The sequence below is a fragment of the Opisthocomus hoazin genome, chromosome 4 (genome assembly GCF_030867145.1).
Source record: "Opisthocomus hoazin isolate bOpiHoa1 chromosome 4, bOpiHoa1.hap1, whole genome shotgun sequence".
NCBI lineage: Eukaryota > Metazoa > Chordata > Aves > Opisthocomiformes > Opisthocomidae > Opisthocomus > Opisthocomus hoazin.
In genome coordinates, this window is record NC_134417.1 from 10679266 (window position 1) to 10704709 (window position 25444).

The 25444-nt window shown below is 40.1% G+C and overlaps 2 protein-coding genes across 12 annotated transcripts in view; one reads left to right on the forward strand and one right to left on the reverse strand.

Moving 5' to 3' along the window:
- The window catches only part of AGFG1 (ArfGAP with FG repeats 1), a 37463-nt gene extending 25039 nt beyond the window's left edge, over positions 1-12424 (forward strand). Inside the window, exons 6-15 of one of the 11 annotated variants that reach the window (XM_075417919.1) lie at positions 3220-3339; positions 3979-4050; positions 5013-5222; positions 6058-6241; positions 6964-7043; positions 7331-7423; positions 8961-9008; positions 10413-10571; positions 11190-11275; positions 11656-12424. In XM_075417919.1, the coding sequence (XP_075274034.1) occupies positions 3220-3339; positions 3979-4050; positions 5013-5222; positions 6058-6241; positions 6964-7043; positions 7331-7423; positions 8961-9008; positions 10413-10571; positions 11190-11275; positions 11656-11715 (1112 nt within the window). In that variant the 3' untranslated portion in view covers positions 11716-12424. Of the gene's footprint in view, positions 1-3219; positions 3340-3978; positions 4051-5012; positions 5223-6057; positions 6242-6963; positions 7044-7330; positions 7424-8960; positions 9009-10412; positions 10572-11183; positions 11276-11655 lie in introns of all 11 variants that reach the window. The other 10 variants (XM_075417917.1, XM_075417918.1, XM_075417922.1 and 7 more) reach the window with 10 other exon arrangements.
- Positions 12425-15797: 3373 nt separating this feature from the next.
- SLC19A3 (solute carrier family 19 member 3) lies at positions 15798-24134 on the reverse strand. The gene is made up of 6 exons (XM_075417322.1): positions 24088-24134; positions 22712-22868; positions 19892-20708; positions 17529-17721; positions 16869-17010; positions 15798-16066 (listed from the first exon to the last, which is right to left on the reverse strand). Exons 2-6 carry the CDS (start codon positions 22859-22861, stop codon positions 15944-15946), a joined length of 1425 nt encoding a protein of 474 aa, XP_075273437.1. The 5' UTR covers positions 22862-22868; positions 24088-24134; the 3' UTR covers positions 15798-15943.
- Positions 24135-25444: the final 1310 nt, after the last annotated feature.

The following is a 25444-nucleotide window of genomic DNA, read 5'->3' on the forward strand; positions in this document are numbered from 1 at the left end:
TAAACCAATACAGATGGTATAATAAACTGTTTTTCCTCTGTTTGTCAACTTTTTCTCCTTGCACACTTCAAAGGTGAAAATTTTGGGACAGAACTTTCTGAAAACCTTACTTTCTCATTGTTCTGGGTTTTTTTAATTTTATTTTTTTCCCCATTGACTCTCCTGCTGTGGTGGGTTGCCCTAGGCTTTCTGAAAACCTTACTTTCTCATTGTTCTGGGTTTTTTTAATTTTATTTTTTTCCCCGTTGACTCTCCTGCTGTGGTGGGTTGCCCTAGGCTAACTGCCAGGTGCCCACCGAGCTGTGCTCTCACTCCCCCTCCTCAGCAGGATGGGGGAGAGAATATGATGAAAAAGCTTTTGAGTCAAGGTAATGATAGGGAGATCACTCGCCAGTTACGGTCATGGGGAAAACAGACTTGATTTGGGGAAGATTAACTTAATTTATCGTCAATTAGTAATAGAGCAGGACAGTGAAAAATAAAAACAAAACTAAAATCACCTTCACCCCTTCTTTCCAGGCTCAGTTTCACTCCTGACCCTTCTACATCCTCCGCCTGAGGGGATGGGGAATGGGTGTGCAGGTCAGTTCATACCACTCCATCTCTGCCACTTCTTCCTCCTCATGCTGTTCCCCTGCTCCGGGGTCCCTCCCCTGCAACGGGATACAGTCCTTCACAAACTTCTTCAATGTGGGCCCTTCCCATGGGCTACAGCTCTTAAAGAACTGCCCCAGCATGGGCCCTTCCTGTGGGGTATGGTCCTTCAGGCATGGACTGCTCTTGCATGGGCTCCTCTCCACTTGTCACAGCTCCTGCGAGGAGCCTGCTCCACCATGGTCTTTCCACAGCCTCTAGCTTTCTTCAGGGCATCTCTGCCTGCACTGGTGTGGGGTCCTTCATGGGCTGCAGTGTGGATATCTGTTCCATCCTGGTCCCCCATGGGCTGCATGGGGACAACCTTTCTTCCCCTGGCTGAACATGAGCCAGCAGTGTGCCCAGGTGGCCAAGAAGGCCAACGGCATTCTGGCTTGTCTCAGGAATAGCGTGGCCAGCAGGAGTAGAGAGGTGATGGTGCCCCTGTACTCGGCACTGGTGAGGCTGCACCTCGAGTACTGTGTTCAGTTTTGGGCCCCTCACTACAAGGAGGACATTGAGGTGCTGGAGTGTGTCCAGAGAAGGGTAACGAGGCTGGTGAGGGGTCTGGAGAACAAGTCTTGTGAGTAGCGGCTGAGGGAACTGGGATTGTTTAGTCTGGAGAAGAGGAGGCTGAGGGGAGACCTTATTGCTCTCTACAACTACCTGCAAGGAGGTTGTAGTGAGGTGGGTGTTGGTCTCTTCTCCTAGGTAACTAGCAATAGGATGAGACGCAATGGCCTCAAGTTGCATCAGGGGAGGTTTAGATTAGATATTAAGAAAAATTTCTTTACTGAAAGAGTGGTCAGGCATTGGAATAGGCTGCCCAGGGAGGTGGTGGAGTCACCATCCCTGGAGGTGTTTAAAAACCGTGTAGATGTGGCACTTCGGGATATGGTTTAGTAGACATAGTGTTTTTGGGTGGGTGATTGGACTTAATCTTAGCAGTGTTTTCCAACCTTAATGACTCTGTGATTCTCCATGAGCTGCAGGGGAATCTGTGCTCCAGCACGTGGAGCATGTTTTCCCCCTCCCTCTTCCCTGACCTTGGTGTCTGCAGGGTTGTTTCTCTTGTGTTTGTCTCCTCTCTCTCACAGCTGCTGCACAGTCTTTTTTTACCCTTTCTTAAATATGTTACCACAGAGTTGCCACCAGCATTATTGATGGGCTCAGCCTTGGGTGGTAGCAGGTCTGTTTTGGAGCTGGCTGTCAGAAGTGGGGGCAGCTTCTGATCTCACTGGGGCCACCCCTGCAGACCTCTGCTGCCAAAACCATGCCATGTAAACCCAATATGCATGCTCACTTCGAATAAAAAGCGGTATCGACTAGAGTCAGACCTCCCCCTCTCTCCCAGTATCCCCCATGAAGGGAAGTACTTGCACTTTCATTTATATTAGGAGCATTGTGGAATACTGTGATTTGTATTAAAAAAAAAGTCCCTTTAGTTTATGGATTTGTAGTACAGATGCTTTTTTGAATAGAAATTAAGTGAAATAATGCAACTTTTAATTAGCATTATCCATCTATTAACACTACTCAAACAATCAGCATGATTTATTGTTTCTGTATATACCTTATCTGCAGAATCCCTCCAGAATAAACAAATCCTGACCCAAAAATATAATCTGTTGCCATCTTATTCTGGAAGGTGTTTTGTGGACTTTCTTTAGATAGCAATTGAAATTACATACATGTAGGGGCTTGTTTTGCATTTGATAAAAAACTTTTGCTTATTCCTTGCTTGTCACACTGTTGAAGACTTTCTGGGAGCTTGTCAGTTAGGCAGACAATTCCTGTTGAATCTATTGTGCTGAATGTCCAGCTGTTTGAAATGAGATGGGTGTTAACTTTTATTTTCTCCTATAGCATGGCACAAAAGGAAGGTGAAAATTGAAATTCTGTTTGAAATTTCCTTGGATTTTTTTTGTGGATACACTCTATGAATGCTATCTTCTTGACATTGGTATTGACTTTCCATATTTCTGTACTCTGATTTAGTTGTTTGAAAACTGAATTCTCCAGTGAAACGAATTTATAAACCTAGCCAAAACTATTCAAGTAGTGCCAAACTAAATTCACCCAAGGAAGAAGCACTTTGTATATGAGAACTCAAATTGTCAGTACGTTACAAGAATACCTTCTAATTTTTATTCCCAAAGAAACGTTCAGTTCACAAATTCTAGTTCTGGAAACTAGCATTTAGTGAGTGATACCTGGTTTGGGTTCTGCAGCTATAAATCTGGTATTCTGTACTCTTTGGCTGTTTTCCCCTGATCAGCCACCACTGCAAACACTCTAGGGTTAAGCTGAACTGGACTTCAGATCATGCAGTTGTGAGTAGCAGCCTGTGTGAGGAGGAGAGAAGTAGCATTGACTGGTACAGCTCTGTGAAGGTAATTTGTGAAAGCTTCTTCAAAGACTACTTTCAGTTGTAGAGTATCATGTATAATTTTCTCATTTGAAAAGAAACTGTAAGGTAGGACATAACCCTTGGAGGCTGTCATGACCATGAATTCAGTCAATACGTCTGGTTTTGTGTTTATTTCCCATATCCATTAACATGTTTTGTTCCTTTGCAATTTACAGCGCAGAACTCTGCAAATGCAGGTTTTGCAAACTTTGATGCATTTGGACAGCCTAGTGGCTCAAGTAGTTTTGGAGGTTTCCCCACAGCAAGTCAGTCTTCTTTTGAGCCCCAAAATACAGGTAGAACTCCTAGCACTTTTGATTAATACTTAATTGAAATAATCCTTACCTTTATGCTGGAAGGTACTTAAGTTGAGTTTTTCTTGCATCTGCTTACTTTAATGCAATCAAGCCATCTGAAGCTCTGGGGAAACTCAAAATGAATTTCTTCTGTTTGGTGTTGATTTTGGTTGTGTTTTTTTTTTTGCTAATGCTACTGAGAAGTCTGATTTATGGCACTATGTGTTTGTTAGCTCTACACCTGAAATAACTATGAAAAGAGTAAGCTGTACTGCTTTTGATAAATATTGAATGGACTCTGTATCTTGTAAGAGAAGTGTTTAAGTAGACCCAAAAGCACATCACAGTACCAAACAAAAGTGTGTGTCTGTATGTATAACACATGCACACACTTCAGTATATTTGACTTCATGTGTAGAGCCTATTGCTAAGATTTGTTTTGCTTTCCTTTAATTTGATCATGCTTTAGAACTTCTGCTTGAGCTGACACTTGCTGTTTGTCTAGATCTTTGGCTGACTGACTTTCTTTTCCTTTTTTTTTTTTTTCTTTTGAGTGTGGTGGTGTTTTAAACTTTTTTCAAATTTTCTTTCTCCCTTCTTATGTTAACTTTAACCCCCACACAATTTCTGGCTGTCCAGCGTTCAGAACGCTTTCATCTAGCTGCAGTTTTGGTGAATTTACTTCAGCTTTTCCTCTCCAGGCTGTACACAGTAAGTTCCACGCAGTGGAAAACTCAGCTTGCTTCATTTTGTGCCATTGTAGTGTAGCATCTTCATTCCTACTGTTGCCTGTGTTTTAACTTACTGGTTATGCTAATAGGAAGTTCTGTGTTCTGTAGTATGAGTGAAATCCTCAACTGTTATAAAATGTGATACACTTAATGGAACAACTCATTTCAATTTAAGTATGTAACCTGCCTAGATTAAATTATCAGGACATTGAAGAGATGGAAGCTCATGGTTTCATATTTGAACAGAAGTTCAGTTGTGTGGACCTAAGTGAGATTTTTAAAACTGACTTCTATATCTCTGATGTCAGTGGAGACTTGGTATAAAAAGAGCTGTGTTGTGTCTTCCCCCTCACCTCTTTTCTGATTTGATGTAGTCTAAAAATCCGAGAACAGAGAACCACACTATGTCTCCAAACCTTGACATGAAATCATCCTACTTTTGGACTTTTAGGCACTGTTTTTTCTGTAGAACGATGACTGACATCTAAAATGGTTAAACATTGTACCATAAGTAAATGTAAATGGTAGCTATTTGTTAGACACAACAGGAAAATGAAGCTTCTATATTTGAATATTAAAGATTCAGACAAATACTTCTTTTTCTAGCAAAATGTTATTGTCAAAAGTACTTTAACAGCAAATAGATAGCAGCATATAGCTTTTAAGATCAAATTATGGCTGTGATCAAGCTGTTGAAGTTTGAGGGTTTATTTTGTCCCTGATCTGCAGACTGAAAAACATAAAAAAAAAAAAATTCTTTTTCTGCTGACCCAGTGTAACTTTGAAGGAAATGAGAAAGGGTCTTAAATGTGTGGGATGGGGCAGGGAAACATCTTGCCTTATGTAACCACAGAGAGGCAGGATTATGGTGCGATCATTTACAGTTAGAGAGACATTTTCTAGCTTTGGAGTGTTGATCATATTTAACTTAATTTGTTACAGGTGGAAGCGCTGGATCAGTGAATGCTAACTTTGCTCACTTTGATAACTTCCCCAAATCCTCCAGTGCTGATTTTGGAGCCTTCAATGCTTCTCAGAGCAACGCAACAGCAACTGCAGTCAGTAAAGCTGCAGTGAATAAACTGAATCTCCAGTCAGCTGACAAATACGCAGCTCTTGCTAATTTAGACAATATTTTCAGCGCAGGACAAGGTATTAAACTGATTCTTTGACTTGCATATTCTATGTGTATATACTTACCACAACAATGGCTGTGCTTGTCAAAATAGTAACCGTGTTTCAAAATGTCCTTTCTTTAAGTTATCAGTAGAATTTCATGTCGGTGTACCCTTCGTGTGTAAGATCTTAAGTTTTAAGACGATATCACTCCAAAAGAGTGTCATCAGAAAACTGCTTTTTTGGGAACCTGCTTCCTATCAAGATGAATAACTCTAATTGGAAATATCTAAATTATTGTTGCAATGGTGAAAACATAAAAAGATAAAACTTTTGTGATAAAACTTATAGTGAAGGCTCTTGAGTGGAGAGCTACAGTTGTTGCAGAGAACTGCCAGAGTAGCTTTCGTATCTCTGCCACAATGAGATTTGGTTTTGGTTTTTTATAACCCAGTAGCTGTGATACTTCGATTTAGTTGATTTTAAGTTAAGGAGAGAAAAAAACCTAGTTATTCTGTAACTTTTTTTCTTCTCAAATGGTGTATAAAAACTTGTTGGTTTGTAACGTAGAGCTTTGTTCTCAAATGGATTGTTTGAGGGTATGTGTGTTGTTAGATTTTCTAGCTGAAATTGAGTCGTCATTTTCCAGGGAAACCAGGGGCTCTTTGGAGCTGCAGAATATCTATAGAAGCATGACACTTTGCTAATAGCTAATGGCTTGTTAAACTTTTTTTTTCCTGTGCCCTAGTGCATGTTTAATTTTTCAGTCTGAAATTTAAACTGTTCATGAACGTTCATTTAGTTTTTAACATTGGCAGGCCAGAAAGTGGGACCATCTTCATTACTTTTAATCTGGTTTCTTTGTTTCTAGGTGGTAGTGAGCAAGGAAGTGGCTTCAGTACAGTAGTGTCAGCATCAGCAGGTCCTGCGTTGTCAGCCCCACATCAGTCAAGTGCATCTTCAGACAAGTATGCGGCTCTAGCAGAATTAGACAGCGTGTTCAGCTCCACAGCAACCTCTAGTAACGCATATACTTCCACCAGTAATGTTAGCAGGTACTTTGTTAGAAGTAGCTGACTTTCTATATGGACTTCAGCAATATGCAGAAAAGTAGCTCAGAGTTGTTTCTCGAGTCTGGTTTTACTTTTTATCTAAATGGGAAAATGTTGAAGGAGTTTAGAGGTACTGCTGAAACTGCATCCTTTGTTTTAAATAATAGTATTACTGTCCGATAGGATATTATAAGATAAAATTAAAAATACTTTCTATCAGCAGAATGTTCTCTACACCTTTCTAGTCATTACATGCTAAACCTGTTAGATGGTAACACTTTCCTGTACAGAATATCTGCATGCATACTGGAAATCATGGCATCATCCCTGGCAAAAAAAAAAAAATTTCAGATATTTATAATGTAAATGGTGCCAACCACTTATTTTTTTAGATTATTAAAATAATAAATACCAAATGCCTGTTATACCTCTGCTTGGTATTGCAAGTGCCCCTAAAGCTTCTGCTTTGCAACCTTTACGCTGATGGCATCTGTTCAATATTCTTTCTCCTGCTGTTGGTGGAGATGACTTTTGATTGCTCAGCACTAGTTATAGTCTCTGACCCTGGCATTAGGGGCTCAGTTCCTGGCATCAGTGAATTATTTTGCAGTTCGCAAACTGCACATAAGCATTCCTTTTCTTTTACATGTCAACAGTAACTGTAAGTGGTATTTAATTGTTAAGCAAGCAATTCTGACTTCACTGAATGTATGAATTATTTTCAGCAATGCTTTTGGAACAGTACCCGTGGCTGCTACTGCACAGACACAGCCTGCATCTTCGAGTGTGCCTGCTCCATTTGGAGGTATAGAAGTGTGTTACTAACACCTTTTGTGGACTGTAAGCAAACGTCTTACTGATTTGTAGTTGATAGTGCTATACTTTGACACTAGTGATACTGAAGTTACTAAGGATGCCAAAAAGTACTGCTGTTGTCATGCATTTCAAATTAAGCATTACATTATAAATTCCTAATTTTTCTTGTGACTTTAGACACTTATATATCTCTCTCTAAAAACTGTATAAACTTAATGAGTCAGATTTAGCTATTCTTAAAAGACTTCATTAAGTAAAATGTTTTTAATCTTTCAGCAACACCTTCCACAAATCCATTTGTAGCTGCCCCAGTTGCCCCAGTGGCACCTTCAACAAATCCATTCCAGACCAACAGCCGAGGAGCAACAGGTTAGGAAAAAATATTGCTAAGTGTTTGAGAAACTTTCTTTCAAGACTTGCACTGATTCTTTTCTTCGTAGCTGTGTAATTTGTTCCTTAAAGATTTTCTGTAATATCTGTCTCTAGTCTATTTGACATGTTCTGTGTTTGTTCGGTGTAGAGTACAGTATTTAAGAATAGGCTGCAGAAATCAACTTCAGCTACTCTTTTGAGAGAAGTCATGTTTTTTTATTGAGCTGAGGACTTATTTTCCTGTTTCTGGCCCTGTCGTAGGATTTCAAATGGTGGCCACGAAAAATATCAAAATGATCTGTTTAAGATCTTCCAATACTACTTAAGCTATTTGTAGCCTGTGTATTGCCACTTGGGTACCTTCCCGGACTATAACCTTGGCTTTGAAGCATGCTTTGTAGCAGGTTGCCCTGAAATCGGGGATCTTGAAAGCCCTGCTGCTAAGATGGTACACTTGCTTTTTTAATTTCTTTCTCACTTCAAAGTCCTGAAAACACTCAAAACCAAAGAGCCTGGAGATAGAACCACGAAAGACAAGGCTTTTGGGCTGTTAACGCCTCACCAGTCTGCTCGTTCAGTGCATTGGTGGTGTCCTTTATTTTTCTCTTCTGTAACAGTAAAATGTATGTTTAAATATAATCTTTACACTTGTGAATTACATTAATTATCTGGGGGAGGATTCTGTGGAATCGTAATTCCATAGACAAAGACTTAATTGCTTCCTAAAAAAGCAAACATGCTTTTCTTTAAAATACTGAACTTGGATTTAGATGACTGCTAGATTATGCTAATTTTCTTCTCCAAAGGCACTGCTAAATTTTGGCACTTGTATCTATTAACTGATCTTCTACAGATTGAAATCTGCTGATGTATGTATTTTAACATTGAATTATGTTTTGCACAAAGTTTTAGGTAGGTTGAGTTAAAGTGATCAGGCTAAGTTAAAACTGATACTATCAAATTCATGTCCTCTGCTAAAATGAGTTCTCTTTTCAGTCCCTTCTGAGATATTATGCAGTTAAACTTGTTCAGTTACTTTAATGCCCAAAATATCTTTTTCCTTCTTTTAATCTCATTCCTATCTGTGCTATTTTGGGTCATCGTGAAGAATTTGTAGCTGCTTTAGATAAATTTAAATACGGCAACTCTGTCCTTCCACTTTCTAAACTGCTATCCTTGGCTTGCAGAGGTTCTAACCCTTTGGTAGCTATACTGATGTTAGGTACTAGGTAACAGAGATACTGACTATAAGTAAAGATGATATTCTACCCCTTTCAGTGTAAGCTGTAAACTTGTAGCTTGTCCTTTTATGCTTAGCTTGCTTTCTGCATGAACTTTGTGATTTATTACATGGGAGTTTGCAGCATTTATTTCTGGTGGTTTTCTTAGCTTAATCTATTGCTGGTCATGCTATGGACAAATTGTTGGATACATATATGTGTGTATATTGCTCTTTCTATATAAACTAAGAAATGACTGTTCAAGAGTGTATAAATGATTTGACATTGTCTGGTCTCTTTGTGGCTTCCATAAGGCCTCTCGGGAGCAATGCACTCTCACATATTTCCTCAGGCTCATTTTGGTAGGTGGCCACATTTGGTATCAAGTTTCTTGTGGCTAATTGTTCTTGCTTGTAAAAGCTTATTGATAGCTATCTGGTTCTCTGCACATAGAATTTTGGAATACTTTCCATGTTTCAAAATGGAGTGGGTGTGGGTATTTGGCAACTGGGCAAAGAGAGAAGAGCATACATAGACAAACCTATTAAGCAACTAAAACAAAACCATTATTGATATCCTCCATGGTCATGATACCATGCTAACAAGTTGAATGACTTGAAGTTTCTACCAACAGTAGCTTGATGCCTTTAGGGATATCCCAAGTCACTGCTCATTTTGTTGTGTTTTTGTTTGATGTCTTAGCAAGATTTCCTGTTGAATAGCTTCCCTGCTAACTGTTACTTGAGAACAATGTTAGTACATCAGTTTTGCGTGTACTTTGTCAACAGTTTATGTTTGTATAATGTCTTGCCCTTGAATACTTTTGGGGTAAATTTTTCAACTAATAACTAAACTATATTCATTAACTATATTATTTTTTTAAAACAGACGAGCTTGCATAAAATCTAACTTGTAGCATTTCAAAAGAAAACTCTTACTGTTTTCTAGAATAAAATGCCTAGTGTCTGTATGTGTACTGAAAAAACTTCTATCTGCTTCTCCTTTCAAGAATAACTCCCAAAAGAGTGAATAATGGTTTTGTTACTACATTTTTGCACTTGATGTGCTCCTGTTTATTTGCTGAAGGCATGTGGAATTGCATATGAGCTGTGGGTTCTTTACTTGAAATGCTCAGCAGAGAATCAGATGAAAAGTTTTGGGGTTTTTTTGTTGTTTTAAGTCTTACTTCAATAGTAAGAGCATTTGCAATAGGAACCCTGTGTGCAAATAATGTGCATGGTGAGAATTTTCTTTACAGTAGCATTAAGAATGGGATGGAGAGAGGGGATGCATGTATCCCTTATGATTTTGTTTTTTCCTTGTAACTTCCTGTAATGCAGCTTAAAGTAGGAAGAGCCAATCGTGCTTTTCTCAGAAGGAGAAAAACAGAGGGGCTTATGCTGCCTGAAAGTGCTTGCTTCTGATGTGTACAGACTTTTACCAGAAAAACTCTGGGGGAAGTATATAATAACATAGAGAATGTAAAAAATAATTTCCTTTTCAGAAAGTATATCTGAATGTGCTGGATCTAGTAAATTTTAAATTATTCCATTCATTTTCAAAGTGCTAAAGTAAATTATGCACCTAGTGGGTGGCGACCCAAGCTAACAAATTGGTTCAGTTGCTGTAGAAGTTGAGCTTTGCTTTTGTATGGCCACTGAGGCATTAGAAGAGTTTTCATAACATGGCGTTATAGTAATTTGTCTCACAAAAAAAGTGATTTCTTACAAATAATTGAATGTTGATTTTTTTTTTTTGCCTACCAGCAGCAACATTTGGAACTGCATCCATGAGCATGCCTGCAGGATTTGGAACTCCTGCCTCCTACAGTCTTCCTACTAGTTTTAGCGGCAACTTCCAGCAGCCCACATTCCCAACCCAGGCAGCTTTTCCTCAACAGACTGCTTTTGCTCAGCAGCCAAATGGTAGGTCCATACATTTTAGATAACCTTGTTTAAAGTAGAAATGTGGAGAAAAGGGTCTGTCTGTAGTTAGCAGTAATGGGTGCATATTTATTTCTATATGAACTTGATGATAATACTGGTGAAGGGTGCCCACACTGTTTTGGCTCTGTAGTTGAGCTTTCTGACTTGGCTGTGTACAGTGATGTAACTGAAATTTTACCATTATCTGATACTAAAATTATAAGTATTCCCAGGCTTACAGGGTTTTTATGCAAGAAGGATTGTTTTATCTTCATTTCTGGAGTGTCTGCAACAGATTGTAATACTTTCTCTAACTTCATAGAACATAGGCAAGAGAAAATTGGAAAGTACTTCCTCCCTAAATTTAAATGACAAAATAACATTTTAAAAGTGTGTATGTAGAAATTGGAAATTGATTAGTTACAAACAGTTGAAAACAAACAAAAACCCCAGCCATATTTTTTTACACTTATGCTCCTGATACTGTTTAAGTGGGATCAGTCCTGCTGATTGCGCAGTGAAAGCTTCTACTTACTTTTGTGGGGGAGCTGCAGCAAAGAAGTCTTTAAAGATTGGTTACTAGTATTAATGTTTTCCACTTGTCTTTCCAAGGAGCAGGTTTTGCTGCATTTGGACAGGCAAAGCCTGTAGTAACTCCTTTTGGACAAGTTGCAGCTGTTGGAGTATCTAGTAACCCTTTTATGGTAAGTGAATTGTTGCATGATATTAATAACTTCTGTATGTCTCGAAGAGGCATGATCTGTAAAACTTTTTAATTTAGACACACACAAGGATTTTTTTTTTTGCTTCAAATAAGGGAAGGCAGCATGTGACTCTCCTAAATGCATTTCAGGATTATGATGACATGGCATTTGTAAGGCTGTTCAAATCAAAACAGAGATGCTTGTATACCATGCTCTTACAGTAGCGTAATTTCGGAGAACCGCCAAAAAAGACTGCAACATAAACCAGAAATACTTCCTGATAGGTTGTTTTCTTTGTTATATATCCTGCATTTACAATTTACAATATGGAAAAAAATCTTAAATACTTGCCTTATTTTTCTTCTTCCATTTTCCCCCAGGCTGGTGCACCAACAGGACAATTTCCAACAGGAAGCTCATCAACCAATCCTTTCTTATAGCCTTATAGACACTTTACCCAAAAGAACTCTTACGTGGTCACATAACATCTCTGCGCCTCTTGCACTGTTGTCTTGTTTCACTGATATTAGCTTTAAACACAAAAGAAGTCTTTAAGAAGTAAAAATAAAAGCCTGCATTGTGTACCTTTAAAAAATAAAAAAAAAAATACCAAACACAAACCAAGAAAATCACCTCCCCCCCACCAGGTAATAACGTGCAAAACAGAGGGCTGTGGTAACATCCTTGAACCTGTGAACTGGCAGGTAAAAAGTAACGGTATCATGTATATTAAAATTGGCTAATAAGTTATTGCAGATACCACATTCATTATGCTGCAGTACTGTACATATTTTTCTTAGAAAATAGCTATTTGTGCATATCAGTATTTGTAACTTTAACACATTGTTATGTGAAAAATGTTACTGGGAAATAGATCAGCCACTTTAAGGTGCTGTTGTATCTCTTGGAATGAATGAGCTACATCATTTTAACCATTGGTATTGGAAGTCATGAAGTTAAATTGAAGGTTTGTTCATTTCTCAAAATGTTTTCCTTTCCTAAGAGCTCTTCTATTTATACACGCCTAAATCTCTAATGTTAGAGGGATACCTGTCTGCATAATAAAGCTGATCATGTTTTGCTACAGTTTGCAGGTGAAAAAAATAAATATTAGAAAAAACAATTGTGTAGCATTATTTCTGTGCAGCAACGTTTTATTGGGTTAAAATATACATATTGTGAGTCTCATACACTGATGAGTTATCAACAGCAACATGCTTAAAGGTGAGTTAGGCTTAAAATCTTTGCATGCCTCGCTTGGATATGTTTCTTTGTCCTTGTGAGTAAGCTTGCTGTTCTAGAACATGTGATGTGACGTATCAAACAGGAAAATGTTAAGTGAACTTGGATTATTTTGACAGAACAGCTGTATAATGAAGGACACTGGAAGCACTGGGGAGGGTGGTTACTTGAGAAATGGTTAGCTGCAAAAGACCCATAATTATGGGTAGCTAATGACAGTCTTTGAACAAGATGTAGTTGTGATCAGAAAGTACGTGTAATAGCAGGCCAAGGTACCACAGATGCAATAGCACTGTTTTTATTAAAAGATTTATATATATATTAGTAAGACCTCTAGTGGAATATTAAATTAATTGATTTTTTTTTTACTGGAATGCTTCCTGCCATACTAGAATGGAATTTGTAGAGGGGAAAAAATGTCTGGCTTGTCTAGTCTGTAGTAGAAGAGAAGGTTCAAGAAAAATACTGCTCTGCATCAGAGTAGTTGGTGGTGTTTTTTTTAAACACAGATGTAACTTGGCTTAAGTTCACATGTAATACTGGAACTAAGCAAATAATGTAAATGTATCATGAATACATAAACTGCAAGCTTAAAGGTTTCTGACCAGCTGAAGAATAAAATTCTAACAGCTTTCAAGACAACTGGAATAAATAAGATCAGACTGATTTTTGAGAAAAGGATGTGCAAGCCCATTTGAGACAAATGCAAAAAGTCTTGAAGGTAAGACATTTCACCTGTAATTGGCTGCCTGAATGTTAGATCTTATTTCTAGGGACCTGAAAGACTTGATCACTGCTTGTAAAATTGTAAAAACACTCTGATGCCAGTGCTTTTGGCTTCCATTACCTGCCTACAGGAGGGGTAGTAATTTCTGTATCTTTTTTTTTTTTTTTTGAAGCTTTGGAGATCTGGAAGCAGGGGAAAGGCAGCTTATACAAGCAGCTGCTTATAGTAGCATTCCTCATTTAAATGTCTGGCTTCGTCCTGTTGGCATACTTAAAACAGACATGAAGTCTGTCTTCTCCTTCTGATGAGGACTGCAGGATAGAGTATGGTGTATAGTTTAATGCCCAAGATTTTCTGGGAAATTCACTAAAAAAAATCCCCAGCAACTGAGGGTTTCCAGGATGTTAGTGATGCCCTTGCTCTCACCACTGTTTTTTGCATGTCCTTCCCTGTTGTTGACCTTACCTGTTTTGGGATGGTAACACGTAAATGTAGTAGAGTGAGGAACTGCAAGGGTTCAGAAGGGTTTGTGGAACGCTTAAATATGCTTATTGCAGGGAACTGGACCAAAGCAACCGGATGTGTCACCAACGAGATGAACAGCCTTGTGGAAGGGGAACGATCCTGTGCTATCTTCACCTAAACTGATGTAAATTAAGTTGTGGACAAGGGCTGGTGAGGTCAGCATCTATTGAAATTATTGTTCTGGTCCAAATGAAGCTAATTACTGCTAAGAGATACTGAAATTCATTGAAGTATGCAAGGCATGTAGTTTTAGATTGTGCTGCAGAAATAGTGGAATACTTATTTTTCATAACTAGCTTGAATGCAGATAAGATTAGCAGCTTCTACTGCACTCAACTACAACTGTTCAGTGTTTGTTCACTAATTTTATGTTTGTCAAACTCCAGACAAGTGGCTGAAGATCTTGTATTGTTTGAGTCTCCTTTATATTGAGCAGAAACTGACACCATAGCTGTTTTGACTAGATTTTTTAAATAGCTATATTTACAAAATTAATTTTTCACTCATGATTATAGATGTTTTTGTCTTGAGTATCTCTGCAGTTTTTCATGTAATTGCTTGTGCAACTAGCATAGTTGCCCAGAAGCTAGAGTTCCCATAGCTTTTCAGTGTCCTCTTCTGCTTTGCCATCAAAGCGCTTCACTTTATAATTTCTCTATCAAGAGGGCTAAAGTTAATTTGGAGACCTTCTAGATTAATACTTTTAATCCTAATATGTCAGCTCTTACGTGTGTAAGAAGATGCTGTAAGAGGTACATGCTGAGTTCTACGAGGCACATGCAGTGCCCAGGTACTGCAGTTCAAAGTTATTTAATGGCTGCAAACTCAAGCTCTGTGTTGAAACAAATGCTGAGATGAGAAATTAATTTGAAAAGGACCAACTTTAGCTGGAATTCCTGAAGGAGAACTATAAATATGATGCATGTATTCTGCTGTCTTGAGGGAAAACTTACTGGGGCATAAAGGCAAGCTCAAGCAGCTTTTAAAAATATGTTTTTAAAAGAATTAATGATTTCTACTTTCTTGTGAGTTGAATTGGGGGAAACATCAGTTAACTCTGACTTGGCAAATCTGTAAGTTAGTAAAGGAACACAATGGAAATATACTGTCTGATATAGTTGACTCCAAAGTGGATGTTACTGAATACAGTGGGAAGAACATTCCCTAATCAGCTTCAGTTATATCTAAACTTTTAATTGTGTTACTTAAGTAAGGCTGCCTTGCATAGAAGTTGAAGTGTCTCCCCATGGCTTAAAAACAAGAAGTTAGTTTAGGAGATTTTTGCTTCCACAGATAAGTGTGTGTGGGTCATGGCAGTTGTCAGACATAATTAATGCATATGCTTATCAAGACTGACACTCGAAGGGGAAGATTAGTGTGTAGATATATACCCTCAATAAACTCCCAGGAAAAGCCATCACTGCACCAGTAGCAGTTTATCCGTATAGAACAGCATATTTTCCTTGCAGTCCTGTAACTTAAGATTTCTGAGGAGTGCGTTGTCTGTGTGGAATCAGAAATAACTGTGTGTGTTTGTAAACTAAAGTGGCAGTATTGCTGTGCTACACAGCGTTGTAGTAACCCACCTTTGAACACACACCGAAGTAGTGTTTTTTGGGAAAAAATGGCTTATTGCTGTTTGTTAACTTGCTTTAAAAATGCATGGCACAACTTCTAGTTGAAAAAGTTTCAGGTTTTCAGAAGGCTTCTGTGGCAAGCTTTCCATCAGATCATCTTGCTGCTATGAGGCAACTGTGTCTTCAGATTCGCTAGGAATGTTTGAAGGTCTCAAGTCTATGACTAAATTGCCTTTAATTGAAATACTCAATGGAAGTGAAAGTTTGAAGGCTGTGTTCTATAAGCTCTTCTGTTCTGAGGTTCAGGCATCTGTATGTAGTTGCTTGTTGTGCCCATTGAGCGTTAGTAGAAGTTTTGGTGTCAGATCACTAAATTTGAGCTGAAACAGAAGATTGAGGATCATTTGGTATTAAACTGCTGGTGAAGAAAGCAGGCAAACGGCATCATCCTGTTGACACAGCTCTCGAGGCTATAGGTGCATGAACAGCGTGCTTCACCATTGACCAGTCGTGCTTGATTTGGCATCTCCAAATTCATTGTTCAGATGATGGAGCCTTCTGCACTGCTGCATGCAACCATTCTTTTTGTCTCCGTTGTTAAGGATCAGTGCTTTCACCAGCCACACTGGCATGTCTGCATCTGGTGGAGATTATGGTGTATATGCTTCTGATGAGGAAAATTCCAGCTATGAGTGTAAAGTAGCTGCCATAAATGAGAAACTGGGAAATGGAGGTGGGGAAGAAGGAAGAGGGGAGAGTCAGAAAACTGCATTTGCTGTTAGGTAACAACTTAAAGGGTGTCCCTCCATTGCTGCCTTCCCTTCCCTGTCAGCCATGCCCTAAAATGATCCCATCTTGAAGGGATTCAAGAAGTCTGACTGCTTGACTTCACACTGTAGGAGCTCTATGGTTGTAAAAGGAGGGGCAGAGTTATGTGCTGCCCCTCCCCACCGCAATACGGGAGGACAGCTGCCCTGTGCTGTCTGGCTCGTCTCCGAAGAGATGAAAGCTAGAGACTTGGACCTCCTTCAGTATGTAAGTCTAAACTTTAAACTTTGGAATTTAGTAGGGAATCATGAGATTAGTTAACTTTCAGAATTACAGTAACTTAAAGGTGCATCTAGTGAAACTATGTAACTTAGAATTACCCTAGTAGTAGACCCGTAGATTGCCTTTCAACTTGATTCCCGCTTCTGTTTAGGGTATTTTGACAATAAACTTGTGAATGGTAAGCCTTTAAAAAAAAACCCTAAAAAACCAAGACACAACACCTGAGTAACAGGTGGTGGTCTTTCCCTTCTGCTCTATGAAAATATTCTTAAAATTGTTGCAGAAATGCAAAATTGGCAGGACTAGAGGATGAGTAGGTTGTAGCTACTGCCAGTTCACTTTAAATGAACCTGTTTAAGTAACTGTCCTAAGCTAGCACATTACCTAGTACCTTCCCAAAGGCTAATCTTGGAGTAGAACCCTGTCTTGGAGGAGAGTAGGGGAGCAAAGCAGTGTGAGTAATGCAGCTTACCTGGGTGCTGATATCCAGTCCCAGACCTTTTGAATCTACTACAACAACAGTTAAAATTGTCTGAATCACCAGTGCAACAAAGTTGTTGAAGCCAAACATCAAAGCATAACGCTCCATGCTTAGACTGACAGCTATCTGAAACCTGGAAATGAACGCACAGGTTACCCAGACTTTGGAGAAGGACGTTTGCAGTTTACTTGTGGGAGGAAGTTTGGGAACAATTCAATGTGCACAGTGGATTCTTCAAAGGATAAAGCCTTTTCAGTGTTGGCTATTAAGCTTGAACAGCTTAATATTGGCAGAAATACCTTGTTTTTCTGGCTTTGGAACTTTTGAGTATCCTGCTTATCTTTTTCTGGAGTGGATATTTTTGCTAAATAAAGGCCTGTGTATGTTCATTGGATCATTTAGAGAATACTTGTGTATAGATCATTGAACAGCTAAATGCGGAATAAGTAGTTTCTGACTTGGAGTAACCGATTATAATGGTTAGGTCATAGAATTTTAAGCATAGTTTCATATAAGCTTAGAAATAATGTGCTGTTGTCATGACCTGTTTAAAAATCTTATTTCTAGGCAAACTTTCAGTAAAATTTTCATTTTAAATTTAGAAGTGACACTAATCAAAATCAATTTAATGCAGTTGTGCATTATACTTACATTGCTGTTGTTATAAGGAGCATATAGCATGCTTTAAATACAAGGTAACCAGCATAACATGCCCAGATGTTGTCAGTAAAGTGCATGAGAAACAGAGCGCCAGCATCCATTGCAGAGAAAATTCCCAACGCCAGTTCTCCAGAAAGGTCCCAGTTTACTTTGACATACCCGACTGCCATGGCTGTTGCTGAACCTAAACATTTAAAAGTAATAATGAACTCTGAAACATTATCATCCTTCTAGAGCCATTGCATAACTGTGTAAATGGATGGTGCCAGGAGCACCGGACACTGTAAGAGTCACAATGGGCTTTGATAATGGTGTGACTGACATTTTCTGTTACTGGTGGGGGAGTCAGTCTGCTGTTTGGGGTTTTTCCCCCCCCCCCCCCCCCTTGGTTACAGGGCCTTCACAGACTGAAGCACTCTGAGAAGGGGCCTCATGCCTAAGGCTGGAGGCAGCAGTGCACAGTCTATGGTTGTTACTCCATTTTTTTGACAACTGTGAGCAAAGAATAACCATTCCACCAAGCATTTTCTGCCGAAATATGCATAATGGAGTTTAATCACTTCATGTAAAGATTTTTAAGAAATGAAAATCTATTGCACTCCTTCATGCTTTCCTTTGTTATGAAAGCGTCTTTTCAGTTTATGGTGATAAGCCTTATGAACTGCATTTGTCAATACCTTATTGACCATCACATACAGTAAAAACCCTTACTTGAGTGTAATATGGTATAACAAACTACAGTGCCGTGATTTTTTTTTTTTCTAATCTGCGATAATGATGAGGTTTACTTTTCTTCCCATCTCAATTCTGGAGAAATACCTTCTACTGCTGTAAGAAGATTATCTAGCTATGGGGTTTTTTTTATGCCCCTTGAGCAGCGAGGCTCCTGTGGGTTTATGAAAGCTCTTTGAAATACAATATGCTGAGGTTATTAGCTCAAATGCAAAGAGAAATCTGGTCCAGGCAGGTTATAAAGCAGAGTCTATCTTGGAGTTCAGAGAGTACCAGTTGCCCAGATGTTTTCAGGCAGGCTAGCACACTAGTGCAAGATTGGACTTCATTTGCTGGTTGCATGTGCTCTTCATCAGAATTCAAAATGTCATAGCAGGCCTGCTCCTTTGGTCCACCACTGCGGTAACTGGAGGTCCCTAGTACTATGAGTGCTTTCTGTGCTCTGAAATGGTGTCAGGTCCCAGAGGGTGTAAAAGCAAGAAAGCCCTTGGGAATAGTGCTCAGACCAGTAGTCTGAGAAGTTTTGGAGTAGCTCCAGGAAAATGCATCTTCATGCTGATTGCAGGGAGGAAGACTAAACTGGCAATTCCCTGTAGAAGTGTGAGAGGAGGCTCCTGGTATGAAGGAGGAGACACAGCTGTGTAAATGTGAGTCTGACAATGAGGCTCCACTGGTACTGCGCAGCTATTTAAATGAAGTTGCACTTTACCCATATTTGGATGGAATGAGTAACTAATGAGAATCAGAATGGCTGAGGTTGGAAGAGACCTCTGGAGATTGCCTAGCTCTGCTAAAAGCAGGGTCAACTGGAGCAAGCTGCTGAGAATGGCATCTAGGTTTTGACCATCTCCAAGGATGGAGAGTCTCCACCTCTGGCCAACCTCTTCCAGTGTTAAATCACTCTCGTAATTAAAAGGTTCTTGTATGTTTAGGTGGAACTTTGTTTTAATTTGTGCCCCTTGCCACTTGTCCTGTCACTGAGCACCAATGGCAAGAGTCTGGCTCCATCCTCCTTACTCCTCCCCTTCAAGTATTTATGCACTGTAGTAAAAGCCCTTGTTTTCTCAAGGCTGAACAATTACAGCGTGCTCAGCCCCTCCGTGTATGTCACATCCAGAGGCAAATTCATGGACCAGGGTACAGATGCAGTCACAATATTTGTTTAGGAGCACTCATCCTGAAAAGATCTTTAATCCACTGTCTAAACAGACCATCTAGAGCAGTGTATCTGTTAGTAGGCTCTTTTAATTCTTAAACCACCTAGTTTAAGGTGTATGAGGGACGAACAGGCAAGGTGTGATTGCACAGGTTTTTTAAACTGCTTACTTGAAGTTAAATTCACAGTCTAAGCAGAACTGAACTTAAACTTTTAAAACTTGGTGGTGGAATGAAGCTTCCGTAAGAAGGAAAAGCTTGTAGCTGTGTGTTTTTTGTTTTTGAAGGCCCTACTTAGAGTTGTAAGTAAAAATATACTTTGTGCAGTTTGGGTTTCATATATAGGAGGCTGTTGCTGTTGACCTTACTTCTGATAGCAAATAAACAGAAAGGTACCAAAGCTATTGCTGAAGAATGCCATTACCACAGGATGGGTTACAAGTAGTAGCTAATGAGCTTTTACTTACCTAAAAATGTTGCTATTGCTTCAACAGCTCCGTTGTACACTGCAGAGCTGTGGGAGGGGGCTCTGAAGTCCCACAGCACTTGGATATAGTTCAGAACCTGGTTAAAGCCTGCCGTAGCCAGAGCCCACCACAGGGACCAGTACAGAAGTTTCCTCGAGCTGTAGCAGTCCCTCAAGTCCTTGCTCAGCTGCACCAGTACTCTGAGCACGTGATTCTGGGGCTTGGCATTGTCAGCCGGCTGTTGAGGTGCTGGGCCCCTGTCAGCAGGCACGGAGCCCTTCTCCTCTTGGCAGCTCGATGGGCTGTTGGAGCCGAGCGTAGCCACAGCTTTATCTGGTCCTGGGAGAGTTTCTGCGACATCTTTCCTGTGGAAGAACATACTCTTCTGGGGCATGGGGAGGAAAAACGAACACACGAATGCCAGGGACACAGAAGCCAAAGTGATGGTGTTCAGGTGAAAGTAGGATATGTCTGCCAAGGAAACCAGCAGCTGTCCCAGCACGGCGGCAACGGTGGCTGCAACAAGAGTGATGCTTCTGCAATAGCTCGTCACTCTCTGGTAGTGCTGGGTGCTGACGACACTGTAGATGTAGGCGTAATAGGCGACCTCGCTGGCTGTCACCATCCCGTAGAAGAATTCCACCACCTGCATGGCCACCACGCCGTGCGCGAAGAGGAGCAAGAGCCACGTGACGATCAAGCTGATGCCCTGGAGGAGGAGGATGGGCTTGTAGCGCACATAGTCTGTAACCAGGAAGACTGGGAAAAGGAGTGCAAGGTAGGAGTATGTCCAAACTGGGAGAATCTGGTTGGTTACCTAGAAGAGAATAAAAGAGGAAGTATTTTTTAAAAACACATGAAAAATTTTGGTTTTGAAGCTTTTTGATTATGACTTTGGAGGAACGTCGTCGTGGTGACAGGAAACATTGAATTGTGTGAATTGTACAGACTTAAACGGGCTCAAATAATGAAACTAAATGTACTCCCTTAGAGGCAAAGATAATGATGCTAGGCTCAACTATACAGACAGGTAGATTGGCTTTAGAAGTAATTCTAGTAAAGACCTAAGAAGAGGGCAGATTTTGATGTGCAGCTGTTCAAAATGGTTATAGCAGTGGTTATAGCAGTGTTTGTGTCCGAGGAAAGTCTGTCTAGCACCAAATCCTGTTCCCCACAGTAGCTGAAAATGAATGCCTATTGAGTTGTAACTTCTGCATGAGTCATTGTATACCTTTGGTCATCTGTCCTTTGTTAGGATTAGGAAAAACTGCACGTGTCTCTTATGGTGGGGGAACTGGAACTGCGTGTAGGAAGCATGTAGCTGTTGCTGTGTTATTTTCTCCTTATAAGTTTTCAAATTTGATGTGTAAGAAGTAAGCAAGTCTTTGATGGAACAGTGTCTCGGGAAGTTTCAGTTGGCCTTCAATGCATAGATGCTCTGAAAATAAATTCTCTCTCTTTTCCTAAAACTCATCCACATTTAGATTGGAAGGTGCTGTTTACTGTTGCCAGCGAAGTTCAGTGCTTCCTCAGGCAGCTTGACTAAAGCTGTAGCGGGGGCATCCGCTTCTCTTGGATACAGTTGTAGAAAAAGTTCACTTTGTGCAAGTTGCCTAGTTTGGGGAGGTCTTGTCCACTAACTGCTGGACCTGCTAGGGTGTCTGTTCACCATCACTCACTCTCTGCTTAAGCAGTTAGACTGGAAAAGAATTGTTTCAAATGCTGGAGGAGCAGTAGTAGGTGGTTATATCCTGATCTGGTGCTGGAGTGAGCTGCATGGTGAGCAGCAGGTTCACTATATCGTTCTGGGTGACTTCTTTCTCTGAAATTTAATTAGAATTTTTAAGTGTTTGACTAAAACTTACGGAATGAGCTCACCAAAAGTGAGTTTGGCTGAAAGAGCCAGTATCTGTACTATATTTGAGTTAAGGATTCTTGCTAATATCAGAATTAAGGCATCCTATCATGCTATTTGTTTGTCTTGTTTGAGAGAAAATTGGCCTTTGTGGTTAAAAAAAAATTATGAAGAGGGGCGAGAAACCCTCAACAACCCAAACTACAAATACCTGTCTTCAGAAGAGCCTTTGGGTTCACACTATGCTGGCAGATTCTGCCTTAATATTTGCTACTGCACATCAGGAATGGCTGTTCTTCGTCCTAGCTGTATGTGGGTGTACCAAGCTTGTGTTTTCTAATTATACCATTAGCTCCATGACTCAGCCATTTGTTCACTATGTCCCCTTTTGTTCGGAAGTGTGTTCCTGAAGCAACCAGTGCTGAACAGAGGAGCAGAGCAAGGAGACTTGCAGCACGTGCTTTTGTCAAAAAACAAAACAAAACCCAGACCTTTTGAATGTGAATCTGACCTCCACAGGTTAAGGAATACATAAAACAGCCCTGAAATGCAGGTAATAGTCTAACAGCTCATAAGGAGAATTCTGCTTGACTTTCTTATGATTTGCAATCGCTATGTCACTGTCGGTGTAAGCAATTCCACGATAGGTATAAATGAATCTTAGTGTTGCCCCTCCTCTGGGCTTCTCTGTGGGGAGAGGAACCAGCTGACATGATTTTGCTGAACATACCAATTTCTTAAACAACAAACAACTAAAGTTGTTTCGAAGTCCTAAGAATGTAGGGACTTTAAAGTTTTGATCTTCTGCAAAGAGGTGACTTCTTACGCCTTTCCAGAAGCTCTTAAATGTAAGTCTCTAGATAAAATATATCTCTATTATTGAACACTTCATCTCCCCTTGAGTTATTGCTGTAAGGTTTAATGATGTAAGCATTTTAGTTATTACTTAAAAATTAGTTATGTACCTCTTCAATCGTTAGGTTTTTGTCTGGTCCGGTTAGGTAAGGAGTGAGAAAAGATTCTGATGGCCTCATGGTGGAGAAAAATCCATTTGCACAGGTGATCAGAGTGGGATAAATCCAGCTGCGGCCTACGGCTCCCTTCCAGCAATCCATAGGCTACCTGAAAAAAAAAAAATTGGTAGTGAAGAAATGAGCACACCAGAAATTTTATAAAGGTGCTCTTCACAGGTAGTAAAAAGTAATTTGTAAGTTTACTTTTTAACTAACCCTACTTAAGCTACTGTTTCTCTCACTAAAGCTGGCGGTGATGACAGCTACAGCTTGTAAATGAACGACTTGGATCAAGGTGCAGCGGTGGTGGCAAACTCCAGGCTCTGTGCTGGCTGTCAAAGGTTGTTTTAATAGCGCACTTAGAACTGAGCGGATGTAGCGGAAGAATAAAGTTCCATTACAGTCTCATTTCTGAATAAATGAGTGGGCAAACCGTGAGATTAAAGCTGATTCTTGGCATGCTCAAAGAGGCTTTTTTCTGTTGACTTGCAGCCTGAGAGCCAAGCGGAACAACAGAAGTGCAGGCCTTTTTGCAGACAGTAAAAGCCACCAGCCAGCTCACAACCCATCACGAGCTCGGTTTCTTCAGAATGCTTTAATACTCCTCAGATTTCCTGCAGTCATTTGAGGGGCAAAGAAAGAGGCAGAAACTGTCTGCTCGTAGTACCTGCTCAGACTTAGGAAAGAGCAATCTCGACTTTTGCTTTTGAAAGAGATAATCAAAAGGAAAAGAATGAGACTTGTTTCTTCACTGTGGTTGGCAGCAAACAGAAATCTAAAGAGATTTGGTTTTTTAAAGCTTATTTTACTTGTTTTGTGTTTGAAAGTCAATTCCACTGTTCCTGGAAAACAAGGGAAACAGAGAAGGAAAGCAAAGCAGTGACTGACGTTTATTCAACCTGTAACAAGCTATTTCTTTTAAATTGTTGAATTCCATTTTATAGCAGGCACTTTTTCAAAAGTGCTTCTGCTTGCACTGTGAGATTGTTTTTATTAAAACTTAGCATAAATAGTATGTTAAGGCAGTATTTCTGAGATCTCAGAGGAAGGTTACAAAAATCAGCCCTAACCTTGAAACTGGATTTTAAATTATTGTCTCTGAATATCATCTTTCTCTTACAAATAATCGTTTATAAAATATAACCTGTATTATCCTTAACTCTAGATTGGCTTTGAAATATTTTGATATCAGTTATCTTTTCAAAATAAAATTATATTAAACCCTGGACTGATCATTAACATCAGCATAAATCTTGCATCACTTCCAAATGCACTGAGCAAGTGAGCGGCCAGCGCACTTCCAAATAACTCCGAAGGCAACAAATTACCTGTCAAAGCTGTGGCTGTGGTGTGTTTGCTGTGGGTTCGTGTGCAGTTTCCTCCTAGGATGACTTCCTGTCCTGTAGAAGAGAAGTCAGAAACCACCTTTTAGAATTGGAGGTAGTAAGAAATTTCTGTGTCTTTTTGTTTCCTAAAGGTTCTTTCTCAACTTGATAAAATGTTAACAGAATTTAAATAATAATAATAATTCATCGCAGCTCTTCTTGCTTGCCAAGCTTGTCCATGAAGATTGCAGGGGAAGCTTTCTCCTCTACAGGTTTTGTCAGCAAACCAAGTTCTAATTTTATGGTAAAGCTTTAAGACCCGCTTTAGCTAATGATTAATAAATACTGACATGGCAAGAAAGTAATCACTTGATTGCATTTTTGTGTTAATGAGTACCTTTGAGAGTCTGGTGTCCGATTCGGGGATAGGACACAGCACCCCTTTGAAAGTTTGGGCTGACACTGACTGTCCCCTATGCAGAGCACAGGAGCCTCGGGGCTCACGGGGAGGCTGCCGACTGTCCTGGCTCTGCTGGGGGTGTGGGGAGGTAGGGCGAGGACTACTACGTACTATTAGTTGGCCAGCAATTACTTCTGTATAAGGACCAATCGGTCACTTAAGGGCAAATGGACAAACAGATAAGAAGTTTCTAAGCTAAAAAATCCAAACAGAACTGCTTCAGGCAAACGCTGTTTTGCTTTCCTTTACCCAATTTTTTTAGAGTGGACTCCCTATTTTTTCCAAGGTCCATCTGAGGAGGGTGTTGACCCTGAAGCTGTCAGTGGGGTGTGTGTTGACACTGGGAGCAAATGCTGTGGCCCTGGCAGGAGGGGCCCCACATGCTACCCAGAGCAGCTCTGCGAGCTGGGCAGAGCCTGGTCTTGTTCTACAGGCATGGAAACTTCTCACACCGCTTCTAGTGTGCGGTGCAACCAGGCAGGCAAGTGCTCAGGGAAGCCAGGCTTGCCTCTGCCTCCATGTTTCATTTGCTTTCTTTACCAATGGCTTCGGAGAAAGGAAAATAACCATGGGGAAGATGCTGCTGGGTAGGTCTACTGGCCTGCTGAAAGCTGGCTGCTGACTGGCATTTCTCAGGTAACCCACACAGGGCTTGGTTAATTCCTGCTTGCTCTGAATGCAAAGATATACTTTATTTGCTGCCTTGTTGGCCAGAACTGGCCTTACCAGCTTGCTGGACTGTTTCTTCGCTTGTGCTCAAACCCACGGATGTTTCAAAGGCAGCTAGTGTTGTATTTGGATACGGTTGTAGCTACAGGGAACCATGTGCTTAGCTCTGGGTTTTCATGTTTGCGTGGAATCCTTTGACATGCTGGGAGAAAGATAAGTACTTAATGCTAA